General features: G+C 40.0%; 1 protein-coding gene across 2 annotated transcripts in view; it reads left to right on the top strand.

Annotated features, from left to right (window-relative positions):
- Nucleotides 1–4,371: 4,371 nt before the first annotated feature.
- Nucleotides 4,372–25,056, top strand: part of PTAR1 (protein prenyltransferase alpha subunit repeat containing 1) — a 37,572-nt gene continuing 16,887 nt past the window's right edge. For both annotated transcript variants that reach the window (XM_069879821.1, XM_069879820.1), the window contains exons 1-4: nucleotides 4,372–4,491; nucleotides 7,335–7,504; nucleotides 16,994–17,060; nucleotides 22,886–22,990. In XM_069879821.1, coding sequence (XP_069735922.1) covers nucleotides 4,406–4,491; nucleotides 7,335–7,504; nucleotides 16,994–17,060; nucleotides 22,886–22,990 — 428 coding nt within the window. In that variant the 5' untranslated portion in view covers nucleotides 4,372–4,405. The remainder of the gene's footprint in view (nucleotides 4,492–7,334; nucleotides 7,505–16,993; nucleotides 17,061–22,885; nucleotides 22,991–25,056) is intronic.

Here is a 25,056-nt window from a genome sequence, read left to right as displayed (position 1 = left end):
TAAGAGCTGCTATTCCAGTGGAACATAGCCACGTGGTTTCTTCTTTTTCACATTTAGAAAGGCAGCAAATTACTGGGATTTAACAAAGCACCAATGTAAGAAATGCTACACATCAGAAATTTATGTGCTATCTCTGTTTGCCCTGGGCTTGGGAAACTTTTACTCTCTCCCTTCTGCAACTAGTATTACATATCCTTTCTGATTCAGATGATTCAACATGAAATGGGGCTTTGTCAGCCCCACTTGAAGTCAAAACAACTATGCCACCATCTCAGTTAATAATGAAACAAAACAAAAAAGCTCCTCCATTACATTTTCCCACCACTTACATATTCAAACATATTTTTCTAGCAGTAAGCTGTTTGACAGGAAGTTGTGTCATGAAGAATACCACTGAATTAATTTAATCAAGTGATAGTAAACAGTTCAGATTGATGAGTTTAAATAAAAATAACATATTTCCATTATCTTGTTGTTTAAATACTTGTTTTCTGTAGCGAATGATAGTGCTGCTAGATCAGCAGGGAGTGGTTTTAAGTTCACTTTGTCCAGTATTTTAAGTAGTCACCTACAGCACTTTTTTTGTGTTAAACTTTTCCACATCAAGCAGCAAAGGCTGCGGATACGTTACATAGGTTCAGCGCAACATGGAATCTGACACTTTGAAAAGCTCTTGCACCTACTGCAGCTTAACCAATATTCTTCATATTTATTATATTACTATATTACTATCCTATGCAACAGCTATAACATTTAAATAAACATAAACAAACCCGAATACATTGAGTCACGGTATGACAAAAAAAAAAATAAAGATGAGGCTCTGTTCTCACATGTAGCTGGATTTAAGTTTGCATCTATGTGAGCGTAAATGGAATTGGGTGCTGGGATTTCACAAAGGCTGCTGTCAGTTTGCCTCCTATCTCAAGACCAGTGGCAGCAATTACAGGTTATAAATACTGCTTGGATTTATATAATGGATGTTGTCACATTAGAACTGGCCGTTTTCTGGGCCAATCTGATTTATGGGCTGTGTTAAAAGAAGCCTGTGAATGAACTTTTTTTTTTTTTCCCAGTTCCAGCTGTAATGTGTGACCAATAACAGCAGATGAATGCAGAAGATGTTGCCATGCCAAGAATACCTCTGCTAGCACAGTGCATAAAGCTAAACTTAAATGTGATGTGGCAGGTTGTTGCAAAATTAGGACTAAGAAGACAACCCAAATAAGGATTTAGGTTTGGGGGTCAGTTCAAAGCAAAGAGGTAAAGAAAAAGAGGGTCCAGAAATCTGTTCAAGTAACAGGGAGACTAGCATAGACATTGGAAAAAAACAAACAAACCAACCCCCAGGAAAAGCAACAAAAAAAAAATCACTGGTCTAAAGCTGCAAACACCTGGACTTCACCTTGTCCTATACAGGCAGGAAGTTCTTATGCAAGACCAGGGAGTGACCTCCCCAGATGTCATAGGAAGGGATTACATAGGAAATTTTTCTTCTGTATATAACATAAATATAATTCCCAGATTTTTTAATTATGCTGTATTTTCTACAGTTTATTCTTATGCCCTATGTGAAATTTAACAAAAGAATATTTTCTGAAACCGTTTATTATAAATATGCCAAAATTACAGCAAGTAACTATGCTTGGTTTACAACCCAATAATCACTCCCAAAGCTAGTGTACAGTATCACGTTCAGTATTAATATCAATGCCTGCCTTATAAGCTTTGACAATGTGTGTAAGTATCTAAGGTACACAATTTAATATTCAGTCCTCCTCAAAAAGCATGCATGAAGTCAAACACAGTATACTGTCAGTTAGTTGTACTCTTCTAAATAACTACATTTGCAGCTTTTATTAGTAGTTTTGTAACAATTTTCAGTACTTTTAGAACAGAATTTTGCATTGTTATGACTGATTTTCACTTGTAGTCAATATTAAATTTAAAAAACCTAACCAAACAAAAGAACAATCAAAAACTAAGACTTTGATCCATTCAGTGTAAGTATCGTGATTAATGACATTTTAAAGATGCTCCTTCTAGCTCTAATTTACCAAAACCTATTTACAGAATTCAAATTTCACCTGACTCAAGTTAAATTTGCTGCTTTTAACAAATTTGAAACTGTACTCTGAGCAAAGCACAGCAGACAAAGTGAGAATGCCTGAGCAGGTATGCCGTCAACTACATAAAACTGGCTTATTCCTTCTGAGCAAGGCAAATGGGCACATATAAAAAAATCTAGGTTACGCTCAACATAACAGTCAAAGCTATTTTGAAAAATCACTTCAGATTTTTCAACTAAAAATACCTCCCAGTGCCTACTAAGAGTTACAATATGCTTTCTTATGTTTGCATTTTTGGTTATTTGACGTGGAGAATGCATCTGCTTACTTCAGTTAACTTCAGACACAATACACCACAAAACAGTGTACAGTCTATAAGGTGAATGAAAATGTGAGGCAGCACAGCCGTATAACTGAGTTATCTGAAACCAGCATTATTTAGTCTGTATTTTTCCACCTAATATAGGGGCTGTTACGAAAGGCCTATAAAATCTCCCATATCTAATTAGTTTTCTAATTTGGAGTTTAACACACCGAAGCTACAATTAAGCCTGTGGAGGCTGAAATTTGTGAAGCACTACAACCTTTTAACGCAACAACCACATTTCAAATGCCATGTGACTTTTACAGAGTCTTGCCTTCTCACTCATACAAAAAAAAACTACTGATTTGAAGCCAAATCCAGAATTAAAGCATCACTCATTTTCTCAACAAATGCCACAGAACAGACCAATTCTTTAGTACTTTGAAGATGATATTTTAGACCTACCTTATAAAATTATATCCTCTTTTTCCCCTGTATGCACTGGAATGAAAAGAACTACTGAAAGAGGGGAAAAAGCCTACATGAATTCAATATTTATGCAGTTATGGTAACAAACAACTTTTTGGAATCCTAAAAGAGTATCGGAAAGTCTGCTGCACTGGAGCCAACTGGAGCTGCCCATGCATTATCTTTCATTCGCAAAGGCGTTCAGTTCAGAATTCTGCTCTTAGGGTGGCTTGCCATCTGGCAGCACCAACATCCCTGCTTAGGCAACCTACCTAAAGTAGCCTTACAACAAAGTAGCCAGTCCACAGTCCAGTAGCTAATACTATAGTGGTGAAAAAAAGGATGTCAATGGGATTCAGAACACAGGAAATCCTGGATTCTAAATCCAGGGTATGTGCTCTACATAACTTCTGATCAGAAAAACTATAGAATCACCAGGTTGGAAGAGACCCACCAGATCACAGAGTCCAACCATTCCTATCAAATACTACACCATGCCCCTCAGCACCTTGTCCACCCATCCCTTAAACACCTCCAGGGAAGGTGACTCAACCGCCTCCCGGGGCAGCCTGTTCCAGTTCCCAATGACCCTTTCTGTGAAGAATTTTTTTCCTAATGTTAAGCCTGAATCTCCTCCGGCTCAGCTTGAGGCCATTCCCTCCCAACCTGTCCCCTGTCACCTGGGAGAAGAGGCCAGCTCTCTCCTCTCTACAACCTCCTTTTAGGTAGTTGTAGACAGCAATGAGGTCTCCCCTCAGCCTCCTCTTCTCCAGGATAAACAACCCCAGTTCTCTCAGCCGTTCCTCATAAGGCCTGTTCTCCAGCCCCTTCACCAGCTTCGTTGCTCTTCTCTGGACTCGTTCCAGAGCCTCAATATTCTTTTGTGGTGAGGGGCCAGAACTGAACACAGTATCTGAGGTGCGGTCTCACCAGTGCCGAGTACAGAGGGAGGATAACCTCCCTGGACCTGCTGGTCACGCCGTTTCTGATCCAAGCCAAGATGCCATTGGCCTTCTTGGCCACCTGGGCACACTGCTGGCTCATGTTCAGTCGGCTGTCAACCAACACCCCCTGGTTTTACATTCATAGTAAAAGAAATAATGCATTCATATGGCAAAATATTGCAGCGGGGTTAACGAGACATTTAGAAACACCAAAATATTATTTCAGGGAATATGTAGAAAACAACACAAAAACCAGCAAGTTATCTCACAGTCGTAATTACTGAAAAGGTCTCCAACACATCCTTTTCAGCTTTGAACACCCAGCTTCAGTCACTTCCCTGTTTCCCTTGGGACTGCAAGGGGTCCGAGAGAGCCGCGTGAGGGGGCGTGGCCTTAGAGGGGGCGTGGCCTTTAGAGGGGGCGTGGTCTTAGAGGACGGAGGCGGGTTCTGTGCGGGGCGCGGGGCGGGGCCGGAGGGGGGCGGGGTAGTATACGATGGGGCGGAGAGGGGCGTGGCCTGTGGGGTGGGGGCGTGGCCTTCGGGCGGGTTCCGGTAGGGCCGGGGCGGGTCCTGTTGCCCCGGAAGCGCTGTGGCCGCGCGGCGGCGCCGGTGCCGGAACATGGCCGAGTCGCCGGAGGAGGTGGCGGTGCTGGTGCAGCGGGTGGTGAAGGACATTCGCAACGCCTTCCAGCGCAACCCGCACATGTGAGCGGGGCCGGGGCGCGGCGGGGCCCGGGGCGGGCGCGGGCGGCCCCCGCGGTCAGCGCGCCCCTCTGCTCCCGGGCCGTGGGCGGGGAACGGCCTCCTCCGTGGACACGGCTCGGCTGCGGGAACCGGCGAGGGCTCTGACCTGGAGGAGCTGGGTTATTTTCTTAAAGACCGTTCTTAGCTGAACGGTGCCTGCGGCGCTGACCGTGAGGGGCCGGCGCCGAGGTGCAGCCCACTGAGCATCCCCCCGTGCCGGCAGTGCCCCCTTTTCATTAGGTTGGAAAAGACCTTAGAGATCGTCAAGCCAAACTGTACTTGTCTATTATTAAATCATGTCCCCAAGCCCCTCATCTACCCGCCTTTTAAACACTTCCAAGGACGGTGACTCAGCCACCTCCCTGGGCAGCCTGTTCCACTGCTTGATAACCCTTTCAATGAAGTATTTCTTAATGTCCAATCTAAACTTCCTCTGGCATAGCGTGATGCTTTTCCCTCTTGTCCTATCACCTGTCACTTGGGAGAAGAGACCAACACCCTCCTCTCTGCAACCTCCTTTTAGGTTATAGAGAGCAATAAGGTCTCCTCTCAGCCTCTTCTTCTCCAGGCTGACATCCCCCATGCTAATGCTTCTCATTGTGTGGTGTTTTGAAGGTGATAGAGTGACTGTAAACGCAAACTACGGTTATTTCTGTCTCACGAGAGATTAGGGTTAAGCTAAAAATCTCGGGGTCAAATGGTCTGCGTTTTATTTTCATTTCCACTACTGGCGGGCACTGAGACCCCAATTTATGTACTTCCCATATTTCCATTTCATTACCCCTCCTTTGTTGTTTTAAGACACGTGCTCCTTAGGAAAGCATCTTTCCATTTATGTAAACTGCCTATCAGTTATGGCAAATGAGGTTGCACGTAATGGTTAACTACTTCATAACCTAAGTACAGTGCGCTTGTGTTTGTCAGAAATGCTGCAGTCTCTGAGGTGTTGGCCTATTAATCTGTTCCAGAAAATGACGAGCTAAGAAACTACGTAGGAAAATTTTACAGGCGCTTAATTTATTGCTTTGCTTAAATGAGAGGATTAGAATGACTATCCTTGTGTTTCTATAAATGTAATAAGCAAGTTGGGTGGGTGGCCAGGTTTTAAAATACAGCATATGGATGCTCTCTGAAAAAAACCCCAGTGTTTTGCCATGAAGCTTTTTTTTTTAGGCTGTGCTGTTACCAGACAGTATTTGTGAATGAATGTTCTGATTCTTCTTAGTTCCTATTCCTTCGCCAGAAATGTTGGTTTGTCGTAAACTTCAAGCCAGTATTTTTTAAGAATATGCTGCTCTTGCCCTTTTTTTCATAGGTACAATCTCAGAGATGAAAGTAGGCTACAAGAGTTGTATGATCTGTTAGTGGTGTACTGTGTCCTACTTCAACTGAGGAAGCATGAACTGCGACTAGTTTACCCTCTAAAGTAGAAAAAGCAGTTCTGCCTGCTAGATTTCTGAGCTGCAGTAATTCAAATGGAACAATGCACAGCTAATATAGATTGCATGCCCTTTGCTATGATGCTCCTCTGACTCTACAGGACCAGGTTATAGCTGTGCTGGCCCGATGTTTTCATGTATGTCGAGACATCTCTGTCTTTTTGTTGGTGGCCAAAATGGTCATAACCAGCTGCAATCCCTAATAGATAATCCCTCTTGAATTTAGCAGCCTGTTGATATCACAGATCCAGGTTTGAATTCTTTTATAGAAGCTGCTCTTCCAACATTCCTACACACTAAGAGAAACCTGAGGAAAAATTAAAATATGGTATGGCCCTTTGAAACTAAACACTGAGTCTCTTCTGCTTTGTTTGCTGGTATGAAATTTTGTAAATATAACTATTTTTTTAAAGGCCTGATTAAAACCTATCATACAAAGTTGCTGTTTGGCCTCTGCATCTCTGATCTTCCCCCTGTTCGGCAGGCTGCTTTGCATGGGAGAAGGGAGAATGAGTCTTCTGGAAATGTACATGTGGAAGAGTGCACATGGCTGTCCATGTGATTTTCTTGTGTGTCATATTTGGTATCAGAGCATCTGTTCATGCTGCTGCAGGGCACAAACTGAGTAGCTCTGGATCAATCAGGTGCCTGTCCTGATTAAGGTTTTTTGTTTCCTTTGCAGTAGCAGTTGCTGCAGTTCCATCCCTTCTTGGTCAATAAGAATAAGCCAGAGTAATTGTGTTAATTCATCCAAGTTGAACTGCTTAGGTGATAATCTAAAAAAAAAATCAAAAAAAGAAACCTTCCTCATTTAGGATCTTTGGGAAAATCTAATAAAACTTTTCTGATTATCATAAAGTAAGAAGTAAATCACCAAATGGAATCTTTCTAGAGAACATTCAGAGGACTTTTAATGGCTATTACTTCCAGAGCCTTTAGCAAGTCTTAAAATATTTCTAGTTTTCTATCATTACAGCATGGGGGAGTCAAGACAAAATTTTTTTTTGTGCCTCTTAACTCAAAACCACAACTGGCTTTTATATTGTGTTTGAGTAAACTCTACAGAGGTAAAATACATTTACTTTTTTTTGTTCAACATAAGTGTTTATTTATGACTTAAAATATATTTGAATCATTTATTTGCCAACTTAATTTACTGTGTGAGTGTTGCCGAGGATGGCTTTCTGAAAATGTGTTTTATCATCCCTGCAGTCCAGCAAGAATTAAGAATGTGAATTTATTCAGATTTTGGTCAACACAGGGAAAAAGATGTTGGGTGGGAACCATTGATAGACTGATCTGTTGAGAAAAATAATTGCTATCTACTGCAAGTAAGTGTAATTATGTCATTTTCTGTTTTTTAAGAGATGAAGTTGGATTAATACCATGCCCTGAGGCCAGGTATAACCGGAGCCCTATTGTCCTGGTAGAAAACAAGCTTGGTGTGGAGAGCTGGTGTGTCAAGTTTCTTTTGCCGTATGTCCACAATAAACTTCTCCTCTACAGACAACGAAAACAGTGGCTGAACAAAGATGGTAAGTTAACCAGCTGGAGAACAGTGTCTTATGTGTTTCTTCATGCACTTTTTTTATTTACCGTAGAAGCATGGAATCATTCAGGTTGGAAAAGACACCAAAGATTATTGAGTCCAACCAGAAACTTGACACTTCCAAGTGCACCACTAAACCATGCCTTAAGAGCTGCATCTAGGCATCTTTTAAATACTTCCAGGGATGGTTACTCAACCACTTCCCTGAGCAGCCTTTTCCAGTGCTTGACAACCCTTTCAGTGAAGTAATATTTCTAAGATCCAGTCTAAGCCTCCCCTGATGCATCTCAAGGCCATTTCCTCTCAGCCTATCACTTGTTACTTGGGAGAAGTTACTTGGGAGAAGAGCCCATGCTCGCTACAACTCCCTTTCAGGTAGTTGTAGAGAGTGATAAGGTCTCCCCTCAGCTGCTCCTCAAATCCCTCAGCTGCTCCTCATCAGGCTTGTTCTCCAGCTCCACTGCTCTTCTCTGGACTTGCTTCAGCCCCCCAATGTCTTTCTAGTGATGAGGGGCCCAAAACTGAACATAGGATTCAAGTTGCAGCCTCAGCAGCAGTGAGTACAGAGGGGCAATCACTTCCTTAGTCCTGCTGGCCATGCTGTTTCTGATACAAGCCAGGATGTTGTTGGTCTTTTTGGGCACCCGGGCACACTGCTAGCTTATGTTCAGCCAGCTATTGATCAAGACCCTCAGGTCCTTTTCTGGCAGGTAGCTTTCCAGCCTTTTACCGCAAAGTCTGTAGCAGTTCAGGAGGATGTTACAACCCAAGTACAGGACCTGAAATTCAGCCTTGGTGAACCCCACACAGTTGGCCTTGGCCTATTAATCCAACCTGTCTAGATCCCTCTGCAGTCTTCCTACCTTCAAGGTGATCAACACTCCTGCCCGACCTGGTGTCATGTGCAGACTTGCTTAGGGAGCACTCAATCCCCTCGCAAATGAAATTAAAATGTAAATACTTTCTTGCCTCCCAAAGCTGGAAGCTTAGAGGGAGATAACCTATTTGATGAATGGCTTAGGTAAGTGATGTTAATCTTTATAAAAGGAATTTTGTCCTGCTTTCCTGGGTTGGGAGGAAAACCAGTGATGTTTGGATCTAAAGAAAGAAACAAGCACAACAATTTTCAGGTGTAGGGGTACCAGAAGTCATTAACCTATACGGCTCAGTAATTGCTTTATTTGATTTTTCGTCTTTTTGGTTTAGTTTTTAGTTTGTTTTACTTGCATGAACATCTTCTGTGTATGTTGTCTATTTTGAATTTTTTAAAAGAATTATAAGTAGGTGTGACATGGGGGACATTTGATGCTTACGAAGTGTCCCGTTCTCTTCAGAGTAAGAATGAAAGACGATATCTGTGGTTTAAGAAACGTTTTTTTTTGTTCATGGTTCACGCCTTCTAAATAGCAATCAGCATAAAAAATTGTTCTTATTTCAGGTATAGCTCAGTATCTTATTTCTGGTGTTTATTCGTGTGCTTTTTGAGGGTTCTTTCTGGTATCTTCTGCCTGCTATGACACTTTTTGCATTTTTGTGCCCCTGAGAAAGAGAATTCTTTTCAGTTGCACTCAGATAGTTCAGATCTTTATCTCAAGTGCACATGGGCTTCAGTTTGGGGCTGTTACCATATTTTAATTTTTCTCTGTTTGCATGTAACAAGCCTAATCCATAAAGCACTCGATGCATCCATTGTATTTTAAAGTTACTGTCTTGGATTATCTTTCTCTCCTGGAATATAGCAAAGAGCCACCATCCATTGCATTGTGTTGATGGCGGCTACAGCAAAGGCAATCTCCCTCGTTGCTTAATGAACTAATGAGAGTAAGTCTGAGTAGATCATCTGGTAGTAACACCTCTTTCTTGATACAACTGCCATTTGCAGTTTGTTTTTTTTTACTATTATAGTCTGTTTCACCTTAACTGGATGAAGCCAGCTGTGCACTTACCGTCATTAAAGTGTAGGGTAAGGGGCAGCAGATTGTTGATCAAATCTATAAATGTGCACTTGAGCTTCTTCCATGTTTAGGGATGATATTGAGAAAGAAGATTGAGATCTTCCGTGAATCTTAACAAAGGAGCGGTCATAAGGTGATGATTGTTGCCTGCATTTGTTTGCCTGAATTCAGGGTCTGGAGTTTAAATTAAAGTTTAAATTCAGGGTCTGGAGCATTTTGAAAAGTGTAGCATTAAATGGTAGAGAGGGTTTGTAAAGTGGACATGAATGTCTTTGCCTTCTAGTGGATGGCAAGGAGACATACATAGGAACTTTTTACTTCTTTGGAATCCAGATAATAATGAAGAGGAACCCATTCCACTGGCAACATACGGTCTTCCAGTACTGGCTGTGTACCTGTGGTGGTGTTTGAGTAAGAAAGCACTGGCTTTGATACTTGGAGTTAATTCTTCATTCAGAGGAATACCTTGGCATCTTGGGTGGACTACAGGAGGGAAGTGAGATCATGCAGGGAAAAAATTAGGAAGGCTAACGCCCAACTAGAAATCAGATTGGCCAAGTCTGTGAAAGGTAATTAAAAAATTGTTCTATAAATACATTAACAATAAAAGGAGGACTAGGGAGAATATACAGTCCCTATTGGATGCAGAAGGAAAAACAGTGACAGGGGATGAGGAAAAGACTGAGGTACTTAATGCCTTCTTTGCCTCTGTCTTTAATTGTAAAGTAAGTTGTTCTCTCTGTGTACAAACCCAGGAGTTAGAGGAGCAGAATGAGGCTCCCATGATCCAAGAGGAGGTGGTTAGAGACTTGCTTGCCCAGCTAGACACTCAGAAGTCTGTGGGGCTGGATGGGATCCACCCAAGGGTATGAAAGGAGCTGGTGGATGTGTATGCCAAACCCCTTTCCATCATCTTCCAACAGTCCTGGAAGACTGGGGAAGTTCCACTTGACTGGAGGCTGGCTGATGTTGTGCCCATCTACAAGAAGGGTCGCAGGGAGGATCCAGGGAACTACAGGCCTGTCAGTCTGACCTCAGTGCCAGGGAAACTCATGGAACAGGTGATCTTGAGTGCTATCATGAAGCACATGCAAGAGAACTGGGTGATCAGGCCTAGTCAACATGGGTTCATGAAAGGCAGGTCTTCCCAAACAAACCTGATCACCTTCTGTGATACAGTGACTCGACTACTGGATGAGGGAAAGGCTGTGGATGTGGTCTTCTTGGACTTCAGTAAAGCCTTTGACATAGTTTCTCACAGCATTCTGCTTAGGAAACTGGCTGCCACTGGCCTGGACAGGCGCACGCTCTGCTGGGTGGCAAACTGGTTGGATGGCCGGGCCCAGAGAGTGGTGGTAAATAGAGTTAACTCCATCTGGAGGCCAGTTACAAGTGGTGTTCCCCAGGGCTCAGTGCTGGGTCCAGCCCTGTTCAATGTCTTTATCAATGACCTGGATGAAGGCATCGAGAGCACCCTTAGCAAGTTTGCCGATGATACTAAGCTAGGAGGAAGTGTGGATCTGCTGGAGGGTCAAGAGGGACTCCAAAGGGATCTGAACAGGCTGGACCGCTGGGCAGAGTCCAATGGCATGAGGTTTAACAAGGCCAAGTGCAGGACCCGGCACTTGGGGCACAACAACCCTGTGCAGTGCTACAGACTAGGAGAAATCTGTCTAGAAAGCTGCCCGGAGGAGAAAGACCTGGGGGTGTTGGTTGGCAGCCAACTGAACATGAGCCAGCAGTGTGCCCAGGTGGCCAAGAAGGCCAATGGCATCTTGGCTCGTATCAGAAATAGTGTGACCAGCAGGTCCAGGGAGGTTATCCTCCCTCTGTACTCGGCACTGGTGAGACCGCTCCTTGAATACTGTGTTCAGTTCTGGGCCCCTCACCACAAGAAGGATGTTGAGGCTCTGGAGCGAGTCCAGAGAAGAGCAACGAAGCTGGTGAAGGGGCTGGAGAACAGGCCTTAGGAGGAACGGCTGAGAGAGCTGGGGTTGTTTAGCCTGGAGAAGGGGACATGGTTTAGTATTTAATAGGAATGGTTGGATTCAATGATCCGGTGGATCTTTTCCAACCTGGTGATTCTATGATTCTATGATTAAGAAAGTTTAAGTGTTTTCCTGTGTTGTTAGGTACAACTGACCCATTGAGTGTTTCTATTTTGTTTTTGTCTGATAGATTCTTGTATGTGTGTATTCGCTCCCAACCCCAGCAGGGGTTGATGTGATGTGATTATCTAGAAGAAGTGTTTTGTGGACTTAAAAGAAAGGTCAATGTAAAATTTAATTTTCACATAATTTATTTTCTTGAATATTCTTTCTCAATGCAGCATCTTTGAAAATACTTTTATTCCTAGGGGATGTGTATTTCTAACATGAGTAACTTCCTTTTATTTCTTAGTCTCTGGTTTATGGTTGGACCTAGTAAGACCTGGATCTTTTTGATAGCTGCCACCAAGTTGCTGCTGATGAATTCATTCTGGTAGAAACTAATGATTGTGATCTAATTGCAAGTTTGGAATTTATAATGCAGGCTGTGATAAAATTCAATAAAACGAGCTTTCATATAAGAAATATTAATCATGTTGACTCTGACATGTAGCCAGAAATGCATTTTAGCATTTAAAGTTATGAACCTGCTAGCAGAGGAAGTCTTAGCAAGACTGTTGTTTCCATTGCAGTATTATTTGCAGGTCTGAGGTAGGAATTTATGTAGTTTATTTTGATTATCCTATGGATCTTCTTCTGGGAGACTTCTCATTTCAGTTTCAGATATGACAGAGAAGTTGTCCTGGAGAAATTGTATCACAGATAAAAACGTTTTGTTTCAAGGCTAAATACGAACTAATGAGGTTTGTGTCGCTCTTGTACTGGGAGGCTGGAGGCTGCTGATAGCTGTTAGCTAAATGGCAGCTTGTTGCTAAGTGCTGGAACCATTCTCTATTTACACTGGTCCATGAGCTTTGATGTGGTGACACTGTGGCACATGCCTGTTCCACCAGGATGGTGTGGTACGCTCAAAACGTACCTCTCAAAATGCAGATCATAAACCTTTGTTGGTAAATACTGGAGTGGCATGATGTTTAGATTACTGGCTGTGAGTAATCTAATGACTTGTTTGTGACTTGAAGCAAGTCTTGAGACTTGTTTTTGTTGGTTTTTTCTCTTTTGAAAATGAAATTCCAGTCTCATTTGTTTTTTCAATTACAAAAGTCAGTTTAAAATGTGAGAGAAGAGGTGATCTACTGCATTTTCACGTCTTTTGAGGTTTTTTGTTGCTATTGTAAAAAATGATCAGGACCTCCATGTTAATAACCTGTTTTTAAAGCAAAGAACAGCTTAATAGAGTGTAATATGTTTTACCTTAATTGAGTTTCACATTTGGTAAATTTTAGCAGAAACTCTAGTGGTGAAGGGAATGAAGACACAAGGCTTTCCCAGAAAGACTTACAGAATTATCTCTAGTAAGTAGGTATACTCTATCAAGAGATGTTATGTTTTCTGTACATTTGAAATATCCTCAAGGGTTTCCCTCATTTTCCTTTTTGTAGACGGAAGTGTGTGCTTTGAATTTGGCAAGGTAGCTGTTATCTTCTGAATGTAGTGAAGGGATAGATTTGTTTATTACTGCTGTAGAACTCAATTGTGTATTCTGTTGATGCTTGTAATAATCAATGATTGCAAATACAGTCTCTTGTTACCTCTTCTGTGTTGGTCAGATTACTGTAACCATTTAAAATAGAATAGGGAAGAAAAAAAGGGTCTGCTTTCAGATATGGTGATTGATAATTTTCTGGCAGAAATCTGAAAGAAGGAAGTGCTTTATAAGTCAGTCATTGGTAGCTCACTGTGACAGATGTTTAGTTATGGTTTCTTTTGGGTACTTGGAATCCAGAATCATGACTACTTCTCTTGTTGCTGTTGTTCCAGGTTAGAAATCCTAATCTTACAATGTGTTTTTATGCTTTCTCCCATTGTTTGTTTGCTTTTTTTTAATTTATGCATGCATATTATTTGTATTATCTCAAGGTGGTTTACTGAATTTGCTATGAAATTCTTTTTTTTTATGCAAAATGTTGTTGTGCGTAGTCCTAGAATGTCCTTTCTTCCTCTAAATCTGTGTTTCCACCTTTACGATACACTTCTGAAATGCACATCTTAGTGTGAAAAGCTTACAAAAATGAAAATTTGGATATGACCGTATTTAAAAAGAAAAGGAGCTAAAACCATATTGTCATATTTGTCCTTTTGCAGCTGGAGAGACTTTCCTGTACAAAAGAATATGTTCTTTTTGAACACCTGTGATACTACAGTTGGCCTAATATTTATCCAGCAGAAAGTGCCTTTAAATTGTGAATAAAAGATATTGGGTTTTGTTACTGAAACAGAGGGAACTAGTTGGCAACTACTGTCATTGTGTGCAAGATCTGTTATAAGGCTTTCTGTTGAAAAGTGGCTAAAAAAAAATTGTGTCATTTGACGTCTGAATCAGAATCCACAGTTCACAAAGTCTTCATCTGATACTTGTTGCCAGAGCTTCAAAGAACACTGACATGAAAAAAACTGAGTATTGCTTTGAGATTTTCCTTTTGGCTGCTTCTTTCTTTCAAAAGGCTGAACTGGACTGTAATAAGCTTTTGCTAATTGTGTCTTCTCAACCATAGCTTTTATAGTGGTAGCACCAAATAATTAGTAAAACCATTATTGCATTTAGAAAATCCAACAGTCAAAAAATCAGAATTTTATTACTAAATTCAGAACTACTTCTGATTGTGTTCTTTGCAGCATTTTGCTACATCTCTACTTTGCTTCTTATCCTGCACTGCAGTTTCATTTGCCTCCTGTAGCAATCACCTTTCTTCCTGCAACAAACGAAAAGTCCTGCAGGTATCTCCTTTATTGCAGTCCCGTTGCTTCGAGACTTACTATAGCTGAACCTGTAGACACAGGCCACTGACCTCTTGGCAAAGTGATAAGCAGCTGAAAATGAAGAAAATGGGAAGTGTCAGTAAATCTAGATTTGGCGTGCTGAACTCTTCACGTTTCAAAAATTTCACTAAGCTAGCAATTGCTGGTAGTCTAGATTAAGTATAATTTAAAGCAAGTTTAAAATACATGTGACGCTCTTGTTTAGAGGAGTAGCTATTATTAAGTTTTTTGGGTTTGGTGGGGTTGTAATCACCAGTTGGAGAGAAAGTTGTCTGGATGGGCTAAAAATGAAATTAACTGAGTAAAGGAATTTAGCCTTGCTTTGTGTTAGCAACAAAGCTTGTAATTCCTCATTTTCTTACCTTTTTTCTCTTGAAGAAACTCTCAGTTACCCTGTAATAGGTACTATGAATTTGATGTAAAGAACATTTATGTTACCATGGAAGAGTAACTATCAGTGTATGGTATTTTGAAAGTTAAATTGTGTATTGTTTATGACACAAGGTGGTAATAGCAGAATAATCAACATTTAATGATGTACATGCATGTTATGTAAAGCTGAGATCTTTTAAAAATATAGAAAAACTACTAATACTTTGAAGCCAAATGGAAAAAGCTATGAAAAATGAGAGCTCGCTATTTTAGCTGCAGAACTTGTAAAACTAGTGTTTTGTTAAATGGTGGTTTTGAATATAAAATTGAAGCAGCAGCCAGCAAAGCATTTTAGCAGGTGTTTAATTTTACATATGTGAATAATCTTGGTTATCTAAATTGGACAATTAATTTGTCTAAACTTAAATAGGTATTGAAGTACTTTACTGGTTCGGGGATTGGGTAAGTCAAAGAAAAGCTTGGTACATTTAGGCAGCAGATTAGGAAGAAAATTTGTGTGAAAATTATTCATTCTCTGGCAACAGAGAGGGGTTTAAAAGAAAATCTTTTGGTAAAGAAAAAATTATCTCAGCTATAACTCATGGAAACAGAAAGTTAAGTTAATTCTTTGAGGTAATTTCTGAAATAGCACCGTAACAGCTTAGTGCAAAAAGTGCACTAAAGATAACTTTTTTTTCTCCTGCCTTATATGATGGCATAATGTATTCCTCGTAAGCAGGAGCATCATGGGAAATACAATTACTTTGTTGGACATAATTGAATGAGTAGTCATACAGTAATGTTCCAAGGTATACCACTTTTTGACCCACTTAAATATTAACTGTTCTCTAAGTCTTTGTTCAAAGATGCAGTTCCTTTGCATTTTAAATTAATATGCTCTCATTATTGCTGCTTTTCATCAGCGACTTTGTAAAAATTCATTTTACAGTCATATTAACTGCACTAACCAGAGATCTAGTTCCATGAGAAACTATTTTTTGCTTTCCTTTTTCTCCTTAAAAAGTAGTGAAGTGCCTCTTATTTGCTGGAAATTGCCTGGAGTATGATCTATTTAGTATGTTAAATACAGGGTGAATAGAAGTGAACATAGCCAGACTTAATTGGTAGTAAAAGGCTGGGTAGTCATGTGCGGTTTTGAAGCAAGTTTCTTTTTCCTGTCTTGCAAAATTTCCGTGTAAATTTTAGAGTTGTGATTGCAGGACAGGATAATTGATCTGATGCTTTGTCTCCTGAAAACAAGTTGAGGGAGCCAACGCAGTGACAATGTGTAATACCTCACACGTAAGTGGATATGCCTTATGAATCCCTGCTGTTGCCGTGGTGGGACTCAGAACTGCTTGAATGTTGCAGTGGAGTGCAAAGGGGAAGACTAGGTTACAGTTAAATTACTCTTCCATTCTCATCAACCATATACCTTAGTCTTGCTTTTACAACATTGTTAAAAGTGTCATAAGTAAATTTACAGTCTGTGCAGTGCTTAAACAAAGACATGCCAAGAAATGCTCTGTTAGTTCTCTTTAGTGAATTAGTATTAAAATCTCAGTCTAAAGCAAGACTGTCACTTCAGAATATATTTAACGTATTTTCTCTGCAGTTAGATACTAGATGTCTTTTGTGACTCTAATTCATGGTTATGTTGTTTCTTTTTCCTAGCTACAGGTTTTTTTATAGTATGTGTATTTTTTGTAGTAGTATAGTTTATGGCAGCCATCTGCAGCTCAGACTTGTGCTGAAATAGTAGGGTATTTTTATTGGTACTATCTTACTTTAAAATTGTTGGATTTTCTTTGAGGACTTCTCAGTTTATGATGTATACAGCATATCTGGAATTTAAATCACTAAATACTCAAGTATTCTATCTAATGGCAGTTCCTTGTTGAGAGCATACTGTATGTTTCATTTTAGCAGTACGGGTAGAGATCAGAAATCTGCAGCTGCATACAACTTAGATGTGAGCTGATAGCAAGACAGAAGTCCCTTATTTTAAAAAATGAAAGAGAGGATATGGAAGTTTTGCTGCCTCTTAAATTAAGCTAGCATGTTTTCTGAATAAGATGGAATAGTGTTTTGCAGAGGTAATCGTCCGTAGATACAGCAGCCCAGGGAGGAGAAATTTTGAGGAAGGACAGGGAATAAGGGAGTGAAGAGAGAATGCTGTTCTGTGCAAATCATTACTAATCTTTGTGTCTCTTGTTCTAGAGCTGATAGATATCACTTGTACCCTGCTGCTGCTGAACCCTGACTTCACCACTGCTTGGAACGTGAGGTATGTTGCACTCAGCAAATGACACAAGCAAGATCTGGCCCTTGTGTACGAGTCAGCTGCAAGCTTTGTTTTAGGTGGTAATTAGTGGCACAGCAAGAGCTTTTCAGCTAAGGACTGCTGAAGGAATATTAAAAGTCTCTTCTGTTCTTTATGCCTTGCAGATAGTTTCAGATTGCCATTTTTTCTTTATTTTCCTATTTATTTGTTTGTAGCACAGGCTAAAGATTACACTGCTCTGTGTAAAGGCACATGTTTGGCCTACGTTTTGATGTGATATAAGTTCCATTGAACTGCCACTCCTCTTTTCTTCTGTCAGTTAAGGAAGGCCATTTGTAACCTTTAGATGGGCATATCTTTTTGCTGAATTGTGTAGTGCCTAACTGATGACTGTTCTGTGTTTTCTTTGTTTTCACTTTACTCCTCTTTGAATATTATATCCGAGTCCTTTTAATATAACAGTTCAATTTGCTGCCACTGTGACTACAGCTCATCAAAGCTGAATAGCACTCAATACCTATGCTGCAAGTGAAGGGGAGAAAGACATCTGTCATTTTTTCTGGACACATTCTCCCTGACCCTGCTCCTTTTTTATACCTGTTGGGATTAGTCTAGCTTCTCTATTAGTCATGCTGCAGCACCCGTCCATGAGTCATTATGGAAGAGATTTAGGATTTTACTTGGGGCCCAGAAGCAACAGTTTTTCATAATGCTGTAATCTAAGATTTTTTGGATAAATCTCAGAGATGGGAGAATATTTTCTTTCTGCTGGCTCTGTAAGACTGAAGACAGTCTTAAAGGAGTAGTTTTAAAAGGGCTGGAGAGCTGACAGGAAAGTATATGTTGGCATCTAGGAGAGCTCTCATTAAAAACAGGACTTTTGTAGTTAAGTTGCGTTATTCCAGTAGGAAAAATTAACAAAATTACCTAAGAAGATGATGGCTACAGGTAGCTGTCAGCCTTAGATATGGCAAATTCAGCCTTTTTTTTTTTTCTTTCTTTCGCTGCTATAATAGTTCTGAAGAATTTTGCTGTGATCTGTCTTTGTCTAGCATTTCAGGTCTAAGAAAGGGGAATGAAAGTGGTAGCAAAGGGCTTACTGTCATGAAAATGTACAGCTTGAGTGGCTTTCAAGTGATAAAACAGAATTAGGAACATATACAAGTAGTAGAGCTACTACAGTAATGTAATCCTTTGGTACTTAAAATTGAATTCAGGTTTTATTTTAGAGTCTGTGGACTTTGTTTAATGCAATTCCATCCATCTGTGTCAGTCTGGCTCTTTTTCAGCATGACTACTTAAAAGAATTTGCTGTTATGGCTTAGTTCAAAGTTGTCAATGGAGTTAAAAATGTTACAGAATATGAATGAGGATTATTCTGTCTTTTATGATGTTTATGGTTTACCAAAGTACATGAATTACTGCAGAAAGTGGCCTTGCTCCCAAAATTCCTGGCCAGTGACATTCAAAGAGAAACTATTGTTATACCAGCCAGTCAGTAGCTGTGGAGTTTACCACCAAGCCAGCTTTAGCCAAGGGAGTGCGTTGCTGAATCTCATTCTGTGTTATTTTAGGCAGCTGCTGAGAGTTTGCTCTTTCGAAGGGTGGATACTTAATTGGGAGAACAGTTCAGTGTCTCTCCTATTCTGTGGAATTCCCACTTCATTAAATTACAGGTCAAGCTAGCCAGACACGGCACATACAATCACAAAGCTGAGTCTGCACAGGTGGTGGAGGTAAATCCTTGTACTGAACTGGTATAAGCTGGGAACTAATTGTGTGGAACTTGCACTCTGCTTGTAGAATCTGCTATGGAATGATTGTTTTCATCTTGTTCAGAGAATATTTGTTGCATCAGATTCATGGTATGTTCTCCACACAGAAATTCACAGCTTTATCTTAAGGGGAAAAAAAGATAATAAACTCTAAGTAGCCTAAAAAATAAGAAGTGTAGTAGTTATTTACTGAGTAGCACTCCTGCACATAGCATTTCCTGTGGTATTTAATGATTCCCATTTTGGGCTGGGATAGTCCTGTTTCCTGCTTTAGACACAGTTGTTGACTCAATAGCACAGAATTTGAAGGCACTGGGAGAGGGTTGTTCAAGAGTAGGAAAAAGAAATCTCTGCAGGGAGACAGGACTTGGCAGAGCAAGAAGGTGATGTGGAATGCTAATGAGCCTTTCAGCTTGGCAGACAATCACAGAAGGCTGTATCTAGTTCGTGAAGCACATAAGAGCATAAAACTTCAAAGGTGTTACTTGCTAAATGATTTCTAAACAATATTTTAAACAGTTCTAATATGCCTTCATGTTTGTTTTATTTATATGCTTTTATTTATTTTAGAAGTGACTGGGAAGCTACAGAAGGGCAGGGACTATGACTTAAACCATTAAAACTGAGCAAAAGCTAGTTGTATGTTGTAATGAAGGCATGTTGAACACTAGGAGATGCATCACTTCTTGTAACTCTCAGGGAAATCCATGTTATACTGAATGGTGAACAAGACACCCTCAGTTGTTAATCATGATTTCAGTTATCCTGTGTTTTTAGAATTTGAAAAATTATTTTCCAAGTTAAAATGACCAGAATCTTTATGTACATGATGGTAAAGAAATTGTCACAGGTGGTTTTGTTCTTGCCAACATACTCACTTCCACATACAGTTGATCAAAAGTCAAAATACATTAGGTAGCAACAAGTTCTGAAAAGTCAATTTTTTTTCTATGAAGTATCAATAACTGCAAAGATGTCAGCAAAAACATAAGGCAAATTAAGATAATGTCATAATATCTTTTATGGGAGCTACAGTTCTGAAGACTGAAAAATTATCTGTGGTACACATGGGAAAAAAGTGAGCTAACGATTATATATCCCAAGTTGGATGTTTGCTAGGAGAGTTTGAAAGAGGTTTATTTGGCGTAATATAATACTCTAGTCAGACTTATGATTGAAGTCCCTTACTTGTGAAGCTGCCTGGAGGAGAGGGACCTGGGGGTGTTGGTTTACAGCCGACTGAACATGAGCCAGCAGTGTGCCCAGGTGGCCAAGAAGGCCAATGGCATCTTGGCTTGGATCAGAAACGGCGTGACCAGCAGGTCCAGGGAGGTTATTCTCCCTCTGTACTCGGCACTGGTGAGACCGCTCCTCGAATACTGTGTTCAGTTCTGGGCCCCTCACCACAAGAAGGATGTTGAGGCTCTGGAATGAGTCCAGAGAAGAGCAACAAAGCTGGTGAAGGGGCTGGAGAGCAGGTCTTACGAGGAGCGACTGAGAGAACTGGGGTTGTTTAGCCTGGAGAAGAGGAGGCTGAGGGGAGACCTCATTGCTGTCTACAACTACCTGAAAGGAGGTTGTAGAGAGGAGGGTGCTGGCCTTTTCTCCCAAGTGCCAGGGGACAGGACAAGAGGGAATGGCCTCAAGCTCCGCCAGGGGAGGTTTAGGCTGGACATTAGGAAAAAATTCTTCACGGAAAGGGTCATTGGGCACTGGAACAGGCTGCCCAGGGAAGTGGTTGAGTCACCTTCCCTGGAGGTGTTTAAGGCACAGGTGGACAAGGTGCTGAGGGGCATGGTGTAGTATTTGATAGGAATGGTTGGACTCGATGATTCGGTGGGTCTCTTCCAACCTGGTTATTCTATGATTCTATGATTCTATGAATGGGAGGGTGTCTCATTTAAAACTCAATGACGGTAAAAACTGCTTTTCTACCGTATCAATGACAGTGAATATTGTCTGTAATATTCCTCGAGTTTGTGAAAGAGTAAATTTGCTTTTAGGAGTAAAAATGTATGATCTACTAATTTGCAGTTAATGATTTAATACAGAAAGAGTTTAGGTTTTGGGAAGTAGATGGCCAGTAATCTAGATCTTTGTTACACATGTATATTTATTTTGAGTGCTAGACTGACCTAGGCTACTTTTTCATTCTCTTTGTGGTAAGTGATTTTTACTGAAATGTCGTCTTTTGCTTTGCAGTAATGGGGCAATCCCACCTGCTTCAGTGTTGACATTCCCTGAATCTGTCTCTTGTCTGCTTTGCAAAAATCGACAAACTGGTACTGCACAATCTAGTCACTCTCTTGTTCCTGACTCTTAAAACCTGGATTTCCTTTAGAGCACCTGCTAAAAGCATCCAATCTGAAGTGTGCTGGAACTTGGTTCAGATGAAAAGAAATGTCTTAGTAGCTATGTTTCTGGTCTCTGCAGACAGTTCTCTACTGACTTCATTAGATCTCGGGAGCAAAACTTCCTTAGGAATTTGTTCAGCTGTTGGTTCAGTAGCAAAAGGAGGGTGTAGCCTAATGCCTAGTTGCATACATCTCACCACTTTTCTTTAATTTGAAATAATATGTTGCCTGCTGTTAGTTTTCCTACCATTAGCTTCTGACTGAAGGAGTAATGAAGAAGCCTACAGTTGACTTAAAACAACACAGACCAAACATATCAAACGGAGTTTGTTTCCTGCTGAAAACTTCCAAAACAGACAGAAAATTGCAGTAAATCCTCACACAAAAGGAAGATGTAATTTTTTTTTTCTAAGACTTAGGCTATGACTTTAAAACCACATTGTGTTCTGTGTCAGGCTGCCAAATTTTACCTTCTTATTGGATAACAGTTTTTTCCAAAGTGTATTTCCTCCCTGCCCTCTTTCCCTCTTTTTCAGAAAATTTATTGTCTGCTTTTCACCTACTAATGCTGCTCTTGCTGAACCTGGTGCCACACACATCATTGTCATAAGCCATAAGTTATACGTATATTAAAAAACCCAAAAAAAGACAAAACCAAAACCCAACCAAACAAAACCCCATACCAAATCCTTGACAAAATTGCTTCCACTTCTTGCGCTCTAGATTTCTAATTTTGACTCTGGATGTTCTGAGAAAGGCATGTTTCCTGTCTGTAAGCAGTAGCTTTGTGATTTACTGTATCTTTTCTAGATCAGAGAACAGAATATGGAGACTAATGTTCTGTCTACAAGCATGCTCAGAACAGGCACTAATTGTTACAAATATAGAAAGAAGAGTAGGTATGAAGCAGGGAATTCTGTGCAAAGAAGGCAAGAAAGATAAATAGAGTTTCACCTTCCTGTGACTGTCTAAGAGGTACTCTAGGAAGTATTATGTTGGGTGGACGTTATGTTTTGTTACAGCAAAATCTTTTATTTTTATTTAAAAAAAGAGCATTTTTCATGCAAGTAAATTTAGTGGTTTCAGCCTTCCTGTTAAGTTTGAAAAACATTCTACGTGGAGAGACTATTTCCTACTTCTTTCTAAATTTAGGGATTCTTGATATTTTCTCTTAAGTCATATCTAAAAACTAAAGGAGAGGGCTGTGTGGAGGAGTTACTGTTTTGGAGGTAGGGACTAAGGGCTTAATTTCAAGAAGGACTGCTTAGTCACATATGAAATCTGTTTGTTTTATTAAGATACTTTTTGAATGTGCAGATTAAAAGCAGCATTGTTCTCAACAGGTATTACATGTAGCCTAATCTCTGTTGCTTTCTGGTCAATACAGGAAATGTGATAGAGAGCCACACCCAATACAACTGACTGAATGATTTCTGGTTAGGTTTGGGAACCAGTGGGTTTTATGTGTTTGGATTAAGATAAAGTTTCTTGATCTGGATTTACTTTATTGGGCCTGGTTGAGTAGGATGTGCATATATATAGCATAGTGGAATGGGTTAATCCACCAGAGGCTTTTTAAACTTGTGGTTTCAAGTTCTATTGTAATACCAAGGAAATACCATGCTGTTTGTTTTGGGGGGTTGTGTTCTGTTTCCAGCTTACTTCTTTTATTCATACAAATTTATTTTGTCTTTTTTAGGAAAGAATTAATACTGTCTGGCACTTTAAATCCACTTAAAGATTTGCATCTTGGAAAACTGGCATTAACCAAGTTTCCAAAGAGTCCAGAAACATGGATTCATAGGTTTGTTTCCCTTGCCTTCTGTTTCTTTTCCCAAACGTAAATGTTCTTCCTAGCGGTTTTTTCCCTGTGATTGGGTTAAGGAGAGCCTTAGTTGGGACGTCTAGAAATATAGCAGGTTCTTTGAACTAGTCATTTTGAAATGCTGTGCTTTGACTTTTCAAGATACCTGCCTACATTTTACACTTAGAACTGAAATCCTACGCACCTTTTTTGCTGCATTTTTTTTCATAAACTTTGGAGGTGCGATAAATTTTCCTAAAGGTTTATCGTGTCTTGCAGCACATAAAATTCTCAGCCCGAGATGATGTTTCCATCGATAGCAAGTATTTGAGCACTGTGGGTTTCTCCCTTTTTCCTTCTACCAGCTTATTACTATATTGCTTGTCTGCAGGCATTTCAGAAAGGCAAGAGTCTGTAGCTAGTCTTTGTAACTAAAGTTGGGTTCTTTTCCATTCCAATACTGGTCTTTTTGGTGAATTTATTTTTGTTATTTCTAAATTAAGCAATGCTATTAAGTCACCAGCACTAAATATTAATGTAAGAGCACATTTCTGGAAAAAATAACTCCAGAATTACTCAAATGCACAAAGCTAGCTATCTCAGTCATGACCAAGTGTATGTAAAATGCCTGTGGCACAGCTAAGTGAAGTACAGATCCACTGTGCAACTTTGTTTTAAAAAAAATAAATCTTTGTGTGTGTGACTTTCTTTTTTCATAATGTATTTTCCACAAGATAACTCTTCTGTAGACAGGCTTTATGGGATTTGAATGTAACATATTAGAAAGCAGTATGGAGTGTTTACATTTCACATGTCCAGTGTTAGGACTACTGTAAAGTTGATATACCATTATGGGATTCATATTCTATCAAAACCATAAAGCTTTAGTTGTACTGATAACATGAGGTTTTGGAAGATGGAAGTGTTTGTAAACTCTTCTGTGTGAGTGTATGAGCTTAAAATTCTCGAAGTTAGACTAGAATGGAATACCCGCATATTCCTAATTGTTTCTAACTGGCATCTATTTTATTTCTGTTAATTTCTTTCTTAGTAGCATTGATATAGCAACAACACTAATGAATTTCTGCAACACTGCTTTTTAATTTTTTTGTTGTTCGACTGCTTTTGATCATCTCCATACTAGTGTGAGAAACACTCATTCACTGGTAAAATATTAAAAAGGACAAAGTCTTCGAAGCAAAGATAGTAATATTTTTATTATACAATTCAGCGCTGAATTGGATGCCCTTCTAAAAAAGGCTTAAGGTCCTACAAAAAACAGCGAGTATATATACTAGTTTTAAACAAAGAATATAAATCCCTTCAAGGTTGCTCATTATATATCTGGCATATTCAGCCATGTCCAGAGACTCCCATCAGGTTATTGTTGCCAACTGTGTCTTGTTAGACAGCTAAGCATCGTGTCTGGATATCGTCTACATATTATTTCTCGATACATGACAGATTTATATGACAAGGTAATTAAACATGCACACCAGCTGCAGCAAAACTTATCAACTAATTCTCACAATTCACCCCCTCTTACTTATTACATTTTTTGCTGAAGCCCATAGCTTTGCTCTAATTTACATAATATTGCTTGTAATTTCTCATCTTGTTCTTCTTTCTTTTGGTCTCATTTCTTCAACACCATAATTTTCTGGGCCGTCTCACTCTGGCCTGGGGTTGTCGTCCATGGATTTATTGGCGTGCTGGTTAGCTGCATTCCTTCAACTACACTGGAAATCAGTCTTATAAAACACAGTATAAGGCATGGCAAAAAGAATAACCCAGTGAATGAACACAACAAAAAGAAACCTACTTTTTTCCACCAAGCTACCCCCAAGAGATTATCCCACCATCCAGAATCTAACAAAGACTTCCATTTCTGCACTGGGACATGTGCAATTTTGTATGTCCCAATGTCCTTCCTTGGTGAAACACATCCATTCTTATCCCTTAGGTCACCCTATTCCCAGCCTTATTCCTCCTTTTCCCAAGTTTCTTCCTACATACAATTGTATTTTCCCCGAGTTACAAGTGGTTAAACTTCACGAGTCATAGCA

Source organism: Phaenicophaeus curvirostris, chromosome Z (genome assembly GCF_032191515.1).
Source record: "Phaenicophaeus curvirostris isolate KB17595 chromosome Z, BPBGC_Pcur_1.0, whole genome shotgun sequence".
NCBI lineage: Eukaryota > Metazoa > Chordata > Aves > Cuculiformes > Cuculidae > Phaenicophaeus > Phaenicophaeus curvirostris.
This window is presented reverse-complemented; position numbering and strand designations above follow the sequence as displayed.